Raw genomic sequence first — 17,209 nt, forward strand, 5'->3', positions numbered from 1 at the left:
GTGTAGGCTGCTGGGTTTATTGTCCAGAGGGGAGTGGGAGGGGTTCTTTCTCTTGTGTTTGAAGAAGCAGAAAAAAGGAAAAACTTTGCATTAAGGGACACAATGTTTAATAGTTACCAGGAAACAAATGAGGAATGAAAGAGGAACCAACTGCTACATTACATTTATCCAAAGCGACTTACATTTTACTATATATGACAGAGGTCGCACGCCTCTGGAGCAACTAGGGGTTAAGTGTCTTGCTCAGGCACACATTGATGTGACACATTGGGGAATTGAACCCAGGTGTCTCACACCAAGGCATGTGTCTTATCCACTGCTAGGGAACAATTAGTAAATAGTTAAAGTTAAATAGAGTAACTCTTAATCAGATTTTAAAGTTAAATAGAGTAACTCTTAATCAGATTTTAATGATCACTTAATTAAAAAATGTGTGAGGAATGAATCGGAAACTACTTGATTATTGATTAATCATTTTATGAGTAGGCCTACTTCCCTAATAATTCCTAATGTAGGGCCATATCGGAGATATTTGTGAGTTACTAGAGAACAGACTGGGAGATATTAATGAATCATTAGGTAATGATTAGTTCATTAATATCTGTAAATTGATCATACTGACCACTTTCTTCATGAGTCGTTCCTGATTAACAAGTAATAACTCTTACATTGCTAATTACTTAACTATTGGTTACTGTTTTGGTGTAGCCAAAGTAAAGTAGTGCCCATACTGAGTAGTTAAGTAGTCCCTCATTACTTATTCGTTATCTTATGATTACTTACTCTTAGGTGGCGTATCATACTGAGTAGTTATTGTGCTGAATCATTACTTCATCATTGAGAGTTAATCAGGAATGACTCCTGAAGAAAGTGACCAGTTTGAGCGATCCACAGATACTCATGAACTAATCACTACCCAATGATTCATTATTATAGGATCTCCCAGTCTGTTCTCTAGTAATCATCGTTATCTATCATTATCTGATGTAAATGTGTAGTAATAAGTCAGTAGTACTTTATAGTGATTAAGATGTTGAAGGTCGTTGGCAGAGGACAAGTTCAGGACCAGAAATTGTCAATAAATCCTGTAATTTGACTTGTATTTCTCACTTCAGTGATTTAAGCGTGTTTGCTTGTAATCCCTTAAAACATGGCTCCTCATCACCAAGGCCTTAGTGATTAGTGTGGACCTGTGTTTCCTTCCTGGATCATTTCATTTGAATGAACGCTTCCAGTGTTTCACAACAAAAAAGCAAAAGAATAGGCCTATCAAGGGTGTCACTTTGTGTTGAAAAGTGGTGGGGACATAAAGGCTCAGAATAGGGGCGTGATTATACAAGTGTGTCACCAGATTTGACAATGGTCAAAAAAAAGATGAGAAGATTTTTAACACTATTTTGAAGAAATATGAATATGAAATGCTGAATATATATATAAGTGGAGGGTCTGGGAGTCCTCCCCCAGAAGATTTTGAGCATTAAACAATTAATTTCCTGCATTCTGGAGATATTTTCTGCTCCAATTCATGGTGGAAATGTCTTTATTTATATAAAGAGAAATTCAACTGGCATGTGACAATTCATAAATATAAAAATATTACAGAATATAATGTAGCAATCAGCAGCTTGATTTCTTTTAGCTTAAGTTACTTTTTTAACATTTTACGTTTGTTTCTTCTATAGGCTATTAAATTGCCCTGCATGTTTTCTTGTTGTGCAAATAAACCTTTTTCAAAACCTTTTCATTTGTTAGTTAACATTTCTTGGTGCAAGCAATTTTTCAGAACATTTTTAAGAAATGCTTTCAAAAAGTGATGGGGGACAAAATCAACCGTTTCAAAATGTGGTGGGGACATGTCCCCAGCGTCCCCGGTGTAAATGACACCTATGAGCCTACATTATTTTGTCAGGTGACCCTCTGAAGGGCCTTCCTCACACCCAGCGAACTTTTGCTCTTAACAATGTTTTACACTAAAACACACCGTGTAAGAAATAGCTAAATCGACACAGATTTATAAGTTTTGGGGGACGAAACTTTGCAGCAACTTGAGGATGGCTCAAGCGACACGGCGTGCGCGCGCAGTTCAGAATGCGAATGCACGCGCGCTCCCCGTCGACCAGAGTCGGAAAAATGGTGGCCAGCGCTCGAGTGCAGAAGCTCCTCCGACGATATAAACTAGCGATTGCCGCCGCGTTAACTATCCTCCTGATCCAAGGGCTTGTGGTATGGAGTCTGAGAAGTCTGGAAGAGGGCGAGGCAGAGGTGAGCTACGGTCTCTCCGGTTATTTGTGGCGCGGCAGTGATTCGGTTTAATTACAGAGCTAACATTAGCGCGTAGCTCACTGTGTGTTATGATACAGTAGAGCTAGCTGGTGTTAGCTAAGTTAGCAGCTCCGAAACATTTCAATACAACCGGACCAGCCCAGTCTGTCTGTCCCTGACCACGACACGAGACCAGTACAGTACGCTGGGCTACATTACTGGTACTGGCAGTAAGTGACTCGTTGTGTGGTAAGTTAGTTAACTTGTTTAAGAGGCAGCAGGGGGCTGCACACCGGTGATAATCACCATTACATTTAATTTATAGTCACTTGGGTGTTGAGAAAAGGTGATGGGAGGATAGACAAACCCCGTGCTAAAGTTACTCCTCTAAGAGTAAGACGATGTCTATGAAGTGATGCAACTTTTTGGTCACATACGACAGGACTCAGTTATGATTCATTGATCGTTAACAGTTCATCAGTATGAGCTGCCGTGCGTCATGCAGTCACAGGACATTCTGCATCTGTTGTACTTTTATTTCTTTTTTGTCTTATGCTTGTTTATATCTACCAGAGGCCTTTCTCTGTGGGGGTTGCTCTTGTCTCCGTGACCTTCACTGGGCTTTGAATCATACCAAAACAGCCAGAGAGGGAGCATGTCCCAGGGATAAAGGCTGAAGTTGAGTAGAGAGTTGCCTCCACTGCACACACACCACTGAAGCAAATTTATTTTAACATGAACCAAGTCCACCGTGGGTAGCTTCTCTCTGTGTCTCCCTCATACATTACCTTGAGGCAGTGCCTGCTCCTCCTCTAAATAAGGGTAAGGGGAGTTGTTAACAGATGTGACCGGAGGACTGTGCCTTCTGATAGAGATGCAGAGGAATGCAGGCTAAAACCTGAGTTGGGAGCTCTGCTGTCCCTGTATCGTGATAAGCGTGGGCTGTGGATACTGTTCCTCCTAACATGTATGGATTTGAGATCTTGTGTCTTGGAGGGTGAGACAAGCAGCAGATGTAATGCAGTGGCTTCAGGTTTATCAGATAAGGGAAAAGAAGGGTTATGATGGTTGTCTGTGACCCAGACAATGATGTGGATTAATTCACTTTACTGTAAGATAAACACAAAGCTGGTTCCTGGCGCTGTACTTACTTTACATTTAATATGAGTGATGTCAGCCTAGATGAAGTAATCTGTGTCCCTTTGAACACCTTTAAATGTGGAAAATAAGGGCAATGTGACATGTCATTCATATTGCAGAAGTAACGTTTCTTTTGACTTCTATCACCTGTTCTATTATACGCTTCAGGTGCACTCAGGCTTAAACATGCTTCAGCAAAGATATAGAGGAATGTCTCTATGGGTTTTTGGTGAACTGTAGCTCACCAAGGATTGTAAATCAGCAGAAAGTTCACACCAATCTCAACACGGCGAGTATTTGCTGTCCAGATTGCTTCATTTTGTTAATAATCCAATTCAGCTTTTCATGAATAATTTAAGGTTGAAAACAGGTCTCATTCATTTCTTGTGAACTCTGGTTTCAAAAACATGACACTGCTGCTCACTGCATATGTCAGCCTGATATGCAACTATGTTGGCAGACGTCTATGCAAATGTCAGCACGTCTTTGCAGAATCACATTTCAGGCTTAGGGATGCTTTTTAATCATCGCTTCACCTCTCAACTGTGCGTGTTCGGTCAGGGAGGCTCGTCTGATATTGCCAACATGAGCGAGAGGCGCTGGATTCCTCCATGCTCTGTGGTCTCCGCGTTAATTTCTGCATCTGCTCTGATCAGTGGCTTGCTGTGCATGTGTGAACACAGCCACATGCATTATTTAAAGCCCTGGTACAGAAAAAAGGGGGGGTAATATATTGAGGACGGAAGAAGAAGACTCAGTCATCCTTGTGTCACCCTCTGCTTGCCCGCTCTCTCCTGCAAAGCTGAGTGCTTGTTGCTACTTCCCGCTTCAGCAGATGGCGACGCTGATATGGTTTCACTCGACTTTAATTGGAAAGTAAAGATGCTGCCTAGCCTGCCTTTGAATCAATACATGATGGTGTTAATTAAAAGCTGTGAAAATGAGTGATAAGGAAAATTGAATCGTTAGCCCCTGCTGCATGCTTGTGTCTTGTGTGTAAGAACATTTACTCTCGCAAAGAAAGTCTTTATCAACGCTGACCGACAAAAGGCATAGACTTCACCATAGAAAGAAAATGTAGGCTACCACCGCTGTTGGAGGAAATGTGAAATGTTCTAATATTTTGCAGGATGTCGATGTTTAACACAAATATTTTTATCATAATTAATTCCTAAAATATGAACTGTTATTTTGATGCTTCAGTTTGCGTCTGAGTCAAAGCTGAGACCAAAATCAGAATAGAAAAGGTGTTGACTGTTAAACTGACCTTTTCCGACTGCATTTACATGCACATAAAAATGTTGTTGTTCTGAGAAATCAGATCACGAAATCCAAAAGGCCACTTGAGTTTATTTAGCAGAAATCTAGCTGTGTGAAACGGCAGTCTCTTAATCCTTTATCCACATCAAACGAACCCAGGGTTCGTGTTTAGGTGACGTTCAGGACGTCAGGTTTCTGCAGAGAGCTGACCATAATCAGGTTATTCAAGTGCATGTAAACTCACTGAAAGAGGCTTGGACTCCAATGGCTGGTATGTAACTAGGCTCCACAATGCCTCTTACTGTAATGGGTTTGAGAGTGCAGTTGGCGATCAGTAGCTGACTGTGCTGTGTTGGTTGGCAGCTGGTTTATTGGCAGTGTATTATCTGGCTCCTCGTCCCACGACGCAGCTCCGGTCCCTCTTTTGTTCCCTAACCCGTCTCTGGGCCTGTCGGCATGCCAGCAGCGTGTGGCGAGTAAGCCCGCGTTCTGCCACATCGTCTGACAGAGGCAGAGCGCTCTCAGCCCACTCGCTGTCCTCCTTCCTCTTCTCCATGTGCACATTTTGAACGGCTTTTTTTTGTGATCCAGTAATCTACGATGCCAAAGCTGTGATGCTGTTTGCCTGATTTAAAAAGTCCTTATTCATTTTTGGAGGTGTGATTTTGTGCTCCAGTGAGACACATTCTCTCTATACTCATGCAGTAAAATGATTATACTGTAGGAAGAAGAAACCCAGATTAGTGATGGTTGTGCTGTATCCTCACATTATTACAGTACCTCACTACAAAAACAGAAACACTGACACTGAACTAAAACTTTCACCTACATTTTAGATGAGTAAACAATATTTAGGCTGATGAAATGTTGGGAAACATAAACATTTATGTTAGGCCAACTCAGCAGCACATTTCTTGGAGTTTATTCTTCCCTTAAGGCTTGTGCAGACTACACGACTTTCAGCGTTGGTCGATGGCCGTGCCGTTCACACTACACAACCTGCCGTTTTGTGACCGGAGTCTTGATGTCGTTGTGCCGTTCACACTACGTGACTGATCGATTACAGGGGGTCACACACTACGCGAGCTGACAACGACCCTGTCACCCAACACTGGTTCCCAAACCACGTTTTGTCAAGAAAACACACGTGAAATGTGAAACGGAAATTATGCGAACCTACAGACAAAACAGCTGTTTGTTATTATAAAGATAGCAATTATAAAGACAAAGAAAATTAGTGAAAGAATGGATCAGCACATGCAGGTAGCAGGGATTGTCTGAGCTACAGAGAGAGCTGGAGGGGAGTAAAAAGGGTTTTGCAGAGAAAAGGTAGCTGCCTGCTCTCTTTGGCTGGATGTGGATGTCGAGTCGGCCGACTCCTCATGATATTTGGCATGCTAGATATCTGGCTGGCGTCTGCGATGTGTCGGGGAGCCATGCTCGCTGACCGGCAAATAGGGCTAAAAATCGTGTAGTGTGAACTAGGCTTAAGGACAAATAATAATAATAATAATACAAAGCTTTTGCTAATGTGTAATATATCTGTGTTTGTGTTATCCAAAAACAAACACAGTCGCTGTCTGCAGTTGTGTAAATATTGTAATGCAGTAGCTCCATGAGGTTTCATGCTCAGTTTCGCTGTGTGTTGAGGTGTGTGTGAACATTTAGAGGTATTTTTTGCCAGTGGGTGCTGACAGAGGTTTGTCACAGTGTGTGTGTGTGTGTGTGTGTGTGTGTGTGTGTGTGTGTGTGTGGCTATCCAGAACTGCTTTTTACAGATTAGCTCCACAAAAAGGCAGACGCTCAGCTAAAAATAACCCGGATCAGAGAACTGAAAAAATAAAACATCTAAACCAAGTAAACACATCCGTCCCTCTGGGGCTCTTTCAGCTGTTGTCTTAGTGGCGGTCTTCATTCCTCTTATGTCGGTCTTGGATTGTGAATCAACACCTCCTCCCAGTAGTGTGTCTGTTGAGAGGAGGCGTCTGAGACGTTCCAGCAGAATGACTAGTAAAAACTGGATTTGAAATGTGTTTTCATTCAATGTCCTTCCCTCTCTGACCTGCTTTCTTTTGCTCTCCTCAGAGAAAAACACGTCGGTCTAAGCTGCCTGACCACAACAGCCAGGATCCCAAGAGAGATGCTACACATTGGGAGAAGCACAATTCTTTGTCTGGGAGGAACAAGGGCAGATGGAGTGGCAAGTTGGAGAGGACGGGGGGCACCGCCGCCAGTGCGCTGAGGAGAGGGATGAGCCGCAAAGGAGAAAAGCCCAGCATCAGGCTGAAGTCTCCCCAGCAGCAGGGTGTGGCTGGAGCTGGATCGGATGTTGTTGTCCTCCATGATCTGTCCAGCAGCCGTAACTTCAGCGAGACCCGGGGTGCCCCAGACGGGGCAGCCAAGTTACCTGTTGCTGCTGTCATACAGGGGGAGCCGGGCAGTGTGGATGGGGCGCACCAAGCCCCAAGCAGTGACTTTGTGCCTAAATGTGATATCATAGGCAAGGACGCGCTGTCCGCCCTTCATCGCGCCGGGTCGCAGCAGTGTCGACAGGAGATCGCCAACATCGTGTGTCAGCATCAGGCCGGGGAGCTCATGCCAGACGCACTTCCTCAGTATTGCCCCCAGCTTGGTGAGAACCCTTTAACATGTGCCCAGATAGCGTGATGATAAATGAAATAAAGGTGCAGAGAATCTACACACTGAGATTTTGATCATTTATTAGTCTCAGTTTTACTCATTTATAGATTTTCATTTCAAACATTTTCATTTAAATTTGTGGTGTGGTTCAACACATGCTCTCAATGTGTTCATACATCAATAAAATAGCCCCTTCATTTTTAAAAAACCCAACTTGGACTGGGGGATAATTTAATATAATCATACTGTCTCTTCATGTAAACCTGTCATGACAGTGTTTATATGGAGATATTGGGGTTTACAGTTAACCAAAGTCTGTCTCACAGAGAGATCGTACACACTTGAGAATATGCATTTTATAAAGTCAGTAGGATTTGTTCTAGTACAATAACTTTTTACCCACTGGGATCAATACAAGTAAAATTTCCACAATAATGTAGTGGATGTTGCCAACACTGTGTTTGTGTGTCTTAGAGAATGTGACAAAATCGGTTCAATTGTTTTGTATTGGAATGTCTTGACTGGTGCTGCACGCCGTTTTTAGCTGAACGTTTGTCAGACACCATGTTTGTATTTATTCCGCTTGCATTGAAAGCGCTGCATGGACGTGGATTGGTTTATTCATGAAGTTGAAATGAGGAGTTGTCTTTACCAATCCTCCTCATTTGTGTACAAAAACCTAAACAAGGTGGCAGCTGGCTGGAGGGAGATCGCCAGTGAGCTGGAGTAGCCTTATCAAGGTAAATGACCGTCACTAATAACAACCTACCAGCTGCTGGCTGTAATGTGTCATTTCCAGCAAAGAAACATCTGTTTCTAAATATAAAACGTGTGTCTTCTGTTTAAAACATAGGAAGATAGTAAGTACTCATCTTTTAAATGAGTGGTTACATCTCCTGTCTGATCTCGAGCGCACAGCTGAAACGGTTACATAGTTTGTTTAAATGACGTAACAAGTGCATATTTAAAGAATTCGTGCGATGTGAGAATCAGACGCACGTTTGCTGTTATGATGCGGTGTAGGGGATAGACGTCACAAATCACATGTATCTCTTGATTTTATACACACCGAACTTGTGCATAGCTGTAGTACACACCAGTAGGATAGTTTAGGGGTTGCACTGGAGAAGACACTCTGGTTTGTCTGTGTGTTTCAGTGAACACTGTTTGCAGCGTGTGTCTTCATCAACACCCAGCCTACAAGATATTATTCTTTGAAACTCTCCAGACCCTACTGAGTCAGTGCTTTATGCCTCTGCCCTCTTTGCCCAGGTGTATCAAATCAAGGCCAAGCCATTGAGGACCTGGACAACAACCTGTCTGAAGTGGAGAACCCTGTCAGAGTGGTGTTCGTTCTGATGGTCCACGGCCGTGCTGTACGGCAGCTCAAGCGCCTCATCAAAGCCATATACCACCGCGACCACTACTACTACATCCATGTGGACAAGGTAAGTCCTAAAAGATGGTCACAGTGCCTTGGCATCACAGTTTTTCACAGACAAACGTAATTCTGCATGGATCACGATAGAAACCTCCAAATAAGAGACATTTCATTCTTTGTTGTGGAACAGTCAACAGTATTGTTTATTTATGCTTATGCTGAAGTGTATTGTGCACCCTGCTTGGTGCTGGATGCACTGAGCTCACAAATGCTTTTACCGGTTAGGTCTTCTTGCATTATGAAGGTTAAACTCATCCCACGGGTCTCACAGTGTGGTAAAGGGGATTAGTCTGGATAGAGTAAAGTGTGGTTATTCTTAGGGGCTGGATTTAGTTGAGCAAACGTCTGCTCTCGTGCAGCCGGAAGAAAAAAGAGAAATGTATGGCTGCCTGGTGATACGGAGGCCAAGACCTCAGGTGTGTTTAGTGCAGACAGCAGAGAAACGGGTGCCTGTCGTCAGTGCACCTGTGCAGCCGGAAAGGTTGTTGAGTCCTAGGGAGTTGCTCTGTTCTGCTGCCAAGGGACGGTGGAGAGGCTCAGTGGAGGCAGTGATTAATACGGAGTCAGTGGGACAGTCACACCACAGCCACCATCTTAGACACTCACCCTCATCTATCTCTGAGGCAAAAGCCTATTTGAGAGACAAGGCTGTAAACCAGGTCGGTTTGTACTGGAATCAGTCTACCAGCTCCTCTGTGCTCCACCTCCCAAACCTCTCTGTGTCCCTACATCTACAGGTACAGACTGTGAGTTTAGGGCTGTCATCCTGTTGCCTTTTCCTCTGCTGTTGTCTCCTTTATGGACACGACCAGGATTAGGGCTGCATCTAATCATTATTTTTTGATTGACAAGTCTCTATTTTTTAAATTGGTCAGTTCATCTAAAAAATAATTTTATTGATTTCACGGAGATAATTCAAGTGATCACTTAATATGACAATCAAAAACTTGTCCCATTAATATTTTTTCTATCATCATCCTGATAAAGAGACACATAAAACACATTAGAATAATGACAATAGTATTGTATTTTAAAATGAGTCTTAATTTTGATGAAGAAACATTTAGAAAATCTATTTTAATGGACGACTACCAACAAAAACATGCTCCTCATGCTGATAATCCTAATATACTGTACATAGGAAGAAAAAGTTAACAGGATTTGCACTGCCGTCTGCTGCTGTGATATATATCATTCATTTCCTAGTTTGCAGAGCTTATACAGCATCATGTTGTTGGATCTCTGTCTAAAATACTCCCAAACTTTAGTTTTTTTTTAGCTGCAGCTTGTTCTGCGCTCTACTTCAGTGCGATGTGCCGACTAAAGTCATTCAAAATTGATTGTGTTGATGAGTCGTGCCAGCCCTAACCAGGATACCCACACATTCTTGCAAAGTCTTAAGGCGTGTTGGCTAAATTTAAGGCTTTATAGAAGAAATAATTTGGCCCGGTTCGTGTACTAAATGCCCGCTCTTTATATAATACAGGACAGAGTCAGTAGCACACAGTTTGTGCTTCACTAAACACAATTGGACTTTGTGTTCCTCAACAATTAATTTAAAGTGTCTTTTCCTCTTAAACTGCCCATTTATCGCTTGAGAAGCTTTTATTAGCTGTGTTTATTTTGGAAACACGCTGGTTGTTAATTAGTTTGTAATTAATCTAATTTAGCTTCAAGGGGATATTAAATCAAAGGTCTTTTGAACCAACAGATTTTGGCTTCAGACAAATGGTCACACATGCTCACTTGTAGCTGTATCTCTCACCACTTATAATGTCTCTTTAGAAAGCCTGACAGCTGCTTGGCTCTTCTTCTATCTCATCCGAAGTTTAATCCCTGCTTGATTTTGTTATAAATTTTTTTTTACAGAGCATCCTTTAAGCTCAGTTCATCTTAGTTCTGTGTTGCTGTCTCCTATTGCCACTTTGAGAAGGTGATCGGTTACGGGGGGGGGGGGGGGGCTCATTTTTAATTTTCTTTCTATCATCACGCTGACCCACAATACAAAGCACCGTGCGGCTGTTGTTCGGCTTAGATCAGATTCTCTTCCCTCATCATGAGCCAGCTTTGTGTGGTTTTCTTGGCACAGTGGCAGCTGCAGATCTGTGGGAACTAGATCGCGTTTGTGATGTAGGACCACAGTTCTCACTTGATTAACCGTTTGACGTCCTGCTCTGAAATTCTCCAGCGGTCCAGCTACATGCATCGGGAGGTCCTGCAGATAGCCCAGCAGTACCCAAACATACGAGCCACACCCTGGCGAATGGTCACCATCTGGGGTGGTGCCAGCCTGCTGAAGGCCTATCTACACAGCATGCAGGACCTGCTCTCCATGCTGGACTGGAAATGGGATTTTTTCATCAACCTCAGTGCTACAGATTTCCCCACCAGGTTGGTCAGCAGAGGAACACTGTTATTACGTTACTTTGTACATTCTGGTGGCTTAATCTTTCAGTACTGCATGGAGATTTGATTCCTTTGGCTGACCTTCACTAACTTTTACTGTTATAAATTGTTTTGGTTGTTATATCACAGAGCTGGTAGTAAATACTTTTTCTTGCAGCATTTCTGAGGCTGCTTTGATCACCTATCGAAGCAGCTGTTAGTTCTCCTGAACGACCCCAATCGGGTAATAAGCTTGAAGTGGTTGGATGCACACCGACAAGCCTGCGCCAGCCAAAACCTGTCCAGAGCAGCTGATTTTACAGCCATCGACATACTCAAGCCAGCATTTTATTTCCAAAGGAATCCTCTAAAAATTATTTTGTCTTTCTTGCCTCATCTTCCTTTTAATTCTCACCTGAACACCCTCCTGCAGGACCAATGATGAACTGGTGGCGTTCCTGTCACAACAAAGAGACAAGAACTTCCTCAAGTCCCACGGGAGAGAAAATGCCCGGTGAGTATGCCAGCTGCAAGTCACAGACTAGATAAAACACGCATTTGTTTGGCAACATTTAATCCAAAAGTGTTTTTCCTCCAGTAAATGAAAGGGATAGTTTGAGATTTTTTTGACAGGAATGTTGCTCAGTGGTACCAGTAGATGATGTATGGACATAGACTCACTCTATGGATCCTGTAGAAAGATTGCTGCAGCAAATGGGATCAATTAATAAAATATTCCATGCTACTGAAATCACACGCGAGAGGCAAAAGGCAATATGATTAAAATGATTCTTCTACTATTAAACTCAGTCTGGCAGCTCAGACAGTTTGTTTGATCATTTACTTTGATGAAGGCTGCAGATAGCACTACAATGTCTCCGCCACACATCAATTTAAACTGTCTTCCACGTTGAAGGTTTATTAAGAAGCAGGGCCTTGACCGTCTCTTCCATGAGTGCGACAACCACATGTGGCGCCTCGGCGAACGCAGCATCCCGGAAGGCCTGGAGGTCTCTGGCGGCTCTGATTGGTTTGCGCTCACCCGCCGCTTTGTGGAGTACGTCATCAACTCCCAGGATGACCTGGTGTCGGGGCTGAAGCAGTTCTATTCCTACGCCCTGCTCCCTGCTGAGGTAAGTAAGCCTCGGGTGGTGTGTTTATCTCCCGCGGTTGAGACAGACAGTTTGACGTAGAACTCTGTCTCATGCTCGTTCCTCCCCTGCCAAGTCAGAAGAGCCAAGCAGCGGAGATAATGTAATACTTTAGGCTTTAAGGCGCAGCGTGCAGCAGAGGTGCCAGATGACAGTAGGGTTCACTAGAGTTTATCTGACTGTGTGGTGCAGTGGTTTATCTCCTGTTGTTTGGTGCTATAGAGGCATACCCTTCTGTAATTTAGAGTCGGTGGTTAGAAGCTGTTTACACACTTTGTCGGTTGTATTGCACAGCATGAGACATATGTATTTATTCCCTCTCTTCCCAGTCCTTCTTCCACACAGTGCTCGGGAACAGTCACATGTGCAACACTTTGGTGGACAACAACCTGCGTGTCACTAACTGGAACCGTAAGCTGGGCTGTAAATGCCAGTACAAGCACATTGTCGACTGGTGTGGCTGCTCTCCCAATGATTTCAAACCACAAGACCTCATTCGGATCCAGGTGAGCGGGAAATGGGAGCCAGCTGCAGGACAGCAGTGGCATGTAGTTTTCCCAGTTTAGTTCAGCGTCTTTAAAGGCTTCTATTGTGTTTTGCTTTTTCTGATCTACAGCAATTGACCCGTCCAACGTTCTTTGCCCGCAAGTTTGAGTCATCAGTCAACCAGGAGGCCATAGATATCCTGGACACACACCTGTATGGCCAGTACGCTCCGGGCACTGTTGCCATCAAGGCGTACTGGGAGAATCTGTTTGAGCAGTCTGATGGCGTGGGCTCACTCAGTGACGTTGCTCTTACTGCTTACGCCTCTTTCTTTCGCCTGGGCCTCAAGAATCTGGTGACTACTCAGAGCAACATGGAGGCTTGCAGGTCCAAAGACACTGTTTAGTTTTCTTTTTTCTTGCATCTGTGAATGATATAATAAGTGTATTCCTTTGCTGAATAGAACTTATTTTCATCTCTTATGTGTGATTTGTCTTTTCCACTCACTGCAGGTTTGAACCAGTAGGCTACCCTGTATCTGTACACTTGTACTTTTATGACGACCGTTTCCAAGGATACCTGGTGCGGCAGGAGGTCCTGGCTGTGGGTTCAAACGTCAGGGAGACCCTGGAGATGTGGGCAGTTCCCCAAGCCACGCTTGTCCTCGAGTCAAACTTTAAAGAGTTTGAAAGGCTCAAGAATCTTGAAGTAAGTGTACTTACATTCAAGTTTCTGTCCTATGCAAACTTTTAATATCAAGGTACCTTAAGAAAACTGCAGTATAGGAAGATTTTTTTCCTGATATGGGTGGTTTTATCAGACCAAAACTAAACTTTAATTAAAGTTTAATTGGTTTAAAGAATATGTTAATATTGAGAGGAAGGCTAGTGCAGAAAGTGCAAACACATTCTCTCACCTTGTCCTCAAATAGACTATGAGCGTTAAATGACGTTGTTTTGCTGTATTCATATTATAACCATTATGGGATCAGGACTCTACAGACTGTGATTCCTTTTGTCTCTCTCCCTGGCAGATCGGCACAGAGTGGGATCCAAAAGAAAGAATCTTTCGTAACTTTGGTGGGGTGATCGGCCCTTTGAATGAACCGCTGGCCGTCCAGAAGTGGGCACGTGGTCCCAACCTCACAGCCACTGTTGTATGGATCGACCCAGCTCTGGTGGTGGCTGCATCTTATGACATTACCGTGGACGTAGATGCAGAGTACACCCAGTACAAACCCCCGCTGCAGCGTCCCCTGCGGCCCGGTACCTGGACGGTACGGGTGTTAAAACAGTGGGAGCGCGTGGCGGAAGTTCGCTTCCTTGTCATACCCTTGACCTTCAAAGATAAAGAGCCACTACGCAAAGGTGAGACGTGGATTCAGAGCATTTGGTTTTTGTTTGGTCTGTTTCAAGGATATCACCGGACAAATTGAAGGTTTAAAATGTATCATGTGATAAAGCATCTGGAAAGTTTTGCTGGGTCTTGTAAAAACTAATTTCCCCTTTCAATTTCTCTTTGGCTGCAAATCTGAATATCCACTCCAGAAGAGGACGGCTGGCTCCATGCAGGTCCTCCAGGTAATCTTTACCTGGAGCAGAACTTCCAGCAGCTGAACTCTGTGCTGAAGCTGCCTCCCCAGGAGCCTGCCATGCAGGAGGCCCAGCGTAAAGCCCAGCTGGTGGGTCAACCCCTTGATGAGTGGGTGGACAGCAGCATAGGGACCTTCTGGGTTACAGGCGACATGTGCGCCACACAGACTTCCTCTTGCCCAGCCATGGGACCTTGCTCCAAGACCTCCTGGAGCTCTCTGTCCCCAGACCCCAAGTCTGAATTGGCCCCAGTCAAAAGCGATGGGCGGATCAGGTAGCCCAAAGAGAGGAGAGACTGTAGACTTCAGCACATACACAGGAAGAGTGAAGGGAAGCTTGGCCCGCACTGGAGAGCTCCAAGAGAACCTGTGTGAATCCAAATGTCGTCTGAGGTTGACTCAGAGCTCAAGGGCACATAAACAACAAGACATCTACTAGGAGGAGTCAAGACATTCTCTGTTATAAGTGGTAATACAGACTTAAAAGAGGAGGAGATGACTGCTGGAAATTTTGCACATAGAAGGTTGGAAGCGAAAAGACTTGTGTGTCATTGTTTTCTGAATGGTTACACCGACGCCACTTGTATTGTGTTATTTTGCTGGCTTTCGGTCTGGGTTTGTCTGGGTCAGACTTTAAAAAGAGCCCTCTGTGCATGTTTGAAAACTGACTGGGGGCACAGTTTTCAGCTTTCCTCTGCTTTTGAAAGAATCGGGAAGCAGTTGTCAAAACTGTGTTCAATCTTCATTTCAAGGGAGAGTGGAACCTCTGAATCATATTATCATGCTTGTTTTGAAGCATTGTTATGTATGCATAATGGAACAGACAGATGAAGTGCACTTTACTGTAAGACTGTAATGTTACACAGAGGTCACTTGGTTATAGTGTGGAAAAGTTAAAAAGTTGTGATGAGGTCACATCACTTGTCTTTTCATTTTACAAGAGACTCTAAGGCAACTAATTGCACCGTCACTCCCCTGCACAGACACATCACTAAATACTATAACCTGTATTAGGAACAAAATAAGGAAACAAGAGTGAGGGTTCTTATGTTTAGAGTCTTGTTTCATTTTTAGTTGTGTTTACTGTGGTAAATCATGTGATTTTCTTTTTTTAAAATGTATTCGTTTTGTCTGTTGATTCCCTGAACTGGTTGTAAACTTGTCTTTGATGTCCATTGTTGCAACCGCAAAAAAAAGCCACTCTTGAGTTGTTTTTCTGGTCAAAGGAAGTGCCTAGACAGCTGCAGCATCAAGGCATTCAAAATTCCTCTGAAATAGAAGACAAAACAATCTCAACTCAAAACATCCAGCTACAGACAACTGAGGACCTGCCGATGAAGACCATTCATATAGTGGAAACCCTCAGAAAAAGTTTCAGTGGGCCTTTAAGTTGAGATTGTTTTGTTGGCTGTTTCCAAGGTTAAGAATGAACCGTCAAGCTGAAAAATTAATTTTTGGCTCTAGAAAGCCAAATTTAGCATAGGGAAGAAAAAACTTTAAATGAATAGTTTTGTGAAACGTTTATTTGCTTTCTTTGCGAGAGAGAGTTAAATGAGACGATTGATACTACTCTCATGTTTGCATGTTAAATACGAAGCTTAAGCCGCTGTTTTACAGATAGTTGGCTACTTCTTGGGCGGGACCATGTTTTTATTTGGAGGTACTATACATTCAGGTTCTAATGAAGTGAGGCTGCCCATACAATCTTTAAAGTGGTATCAATCTTCTTTCTAACTCTTGACAAGACAGAGAATAAGGGTTGCCTATTCCCTAGAATGACGAACTTTTCTTTTAAATGCACATTGGCTATATGGTTAGACAAAGGCTATAGCATGTCATACCTCCTGTGTATCAGTTAATATGCAGTATTGTGTGCTCTGGTTGCCTCACAGATTGGTTGGTCACATTTAATTTCAAAGTCCACCAACCAAAACTGGTAAACAGTAACGTTACACTGTGTTTTTATTTTAGCGGGATCAGGAGAGTTTAAGCTGCCTTTACTTAGTTGAAAAGAGGAGTTGTTTACCACGGGATAGTAGCTTCCAGAGATGTGCAATGAATGCCTTTTCAGAAGGATAGTGAAGCTCCCTGACTTTGTCTTAGTTTTAATTTTTTACCTAGTTTTATGTGACCTTCTTATTTTCTTAAATAGCCTAATAGTTGGCCACTATATGAGTGTTCAAGTGACCTTGTTTACCTTGCACAGCACAGTTGCTTCAGTGAAGCAAAGCAGAGTAATCGGTGCAACAGATGTTATTTTTCTAAACTGTTTGAGAGAAAACGTGTATGTCATATCCAGTGCTCTGTTAAAGTATTCATGCCAGCTGTCTACTTGTGTTGTATTTTGACAGTCCCATCCATTCACTGTTGTTTGAAGCAGACCTGTTTTTTTGGAGGGTGTGGGGGTTGAGATTAAGGTCTCCGTCCATACTGCAGTCCTGTTGGTGAGTCATCTTGGTCTCTGTGGATCTGATCTGAGGACTTGCCTGCCACTGTATGCGAAAGCTCATAAGATCCTGACTCAATAAAAAAAAAACGTGTCAATTTAAGTTTTTGTCTCGTTTTTCTTTCTCATCTTCAGCTGAATCTATGAGGATGGTGAAGCCTGTTTTTATATTTCAGGTGGACCAAGTTAAACCCTTGTTTTCAGTAGGGTTAAACGGTGGGTTTCCCCTTTAAAGTAGATGTAGGAGGTAGAACATGTTTACAGAAGGAGAGGCGCTCTCCAAGGTGCTGAACACTTCCTTGTAGAAACGTCCGACATGGTTTTACCTCATAAATACTGTAAACTACAACCCACTGTTTGTCTCCAACCGGGAAGCTTTCATATTTATATTAAGTCCGGGTTGTGCG

The 17,209-nt window shown here is 43.2% G+C and overlaps 1 protein-coding gene across 1 annotated transcript; it reads left to right on the plus strand.

Annotated features, from left to right (window-relative positions):
* The first annotated feature begins 2,095 nt into the window (after positions 1-2,095).
* On the plus strand, positions 2,096-16,905 carry xylt2 (xylosyltransferase II). The gene is made up of 11 exons (XM_038696874.1): positions 2,096-2,262; positions 6,748-7,294; positions 8,575-8,750; positions 10,932-11,134; positions 11,562-11,642; positions 12,045-12,261; positions 12,609-12,785; positions 12,896-13,152; positions 13,278-13,473; positions 13,799-14,132; positions 14,313-16,905. The coding sequence occupies exons 1-11, from the start codon at positions 2,131-2,133 to the stop codon at positions 14,633-14,635; spliced, it is 2,643 nt and encodes an 880-aa protein (XP_038552802.1). The 5' UTR covers positions 2,096-2,130; the 3' UTR covers positions 14,636-16,905.
* The last annotated feature ends 304 nt before the right edge of the window (positions 16,906-17,209 follow it).

Source organism: Micropterus salmoides, unplaced genomic scaffold (assembly GCF_014851395.1).
Source record: "Micropterus salmoides isolate LMB-PRFRI ecotype aquatic unplaced genomic scaffold, ASM1485139v1 Ms_hic_scaffold_10, whole genome shotgun sequence".
Lineage (NCBI taxonomy): Eukaryota > Metazoa > Chordata > Actinopteri > Centrarchiformes > Centrarchidae > Micropterus > Micropterus salmoides.

Excerpts from the sequence above, each read along its gene's own strand:
- xylt2 (XM_038696874.1), top strand. The coding sequence starts at position 2,131 with ATGGTGGCCAGCGCTCGAGTGCAGAAGCTCCTCCGACGATATAAACTA. Across the intron at positions 7,295-8,574 it reads TCAGTATTGCCCCCAGCTTG|GTGTATCAAATCAAGGCCAA; the intron begins GTGAGAACCCTT and ends CTCTTTGCCCAG. Across the intron at positions 11,643-12,044 it reads CACGGGAGAGAAAATGCCCG|GTTTATTAAGAAGCAGGGCC; the intron begins GTGAGTATGCCA and ends TCCACGTTGAAG.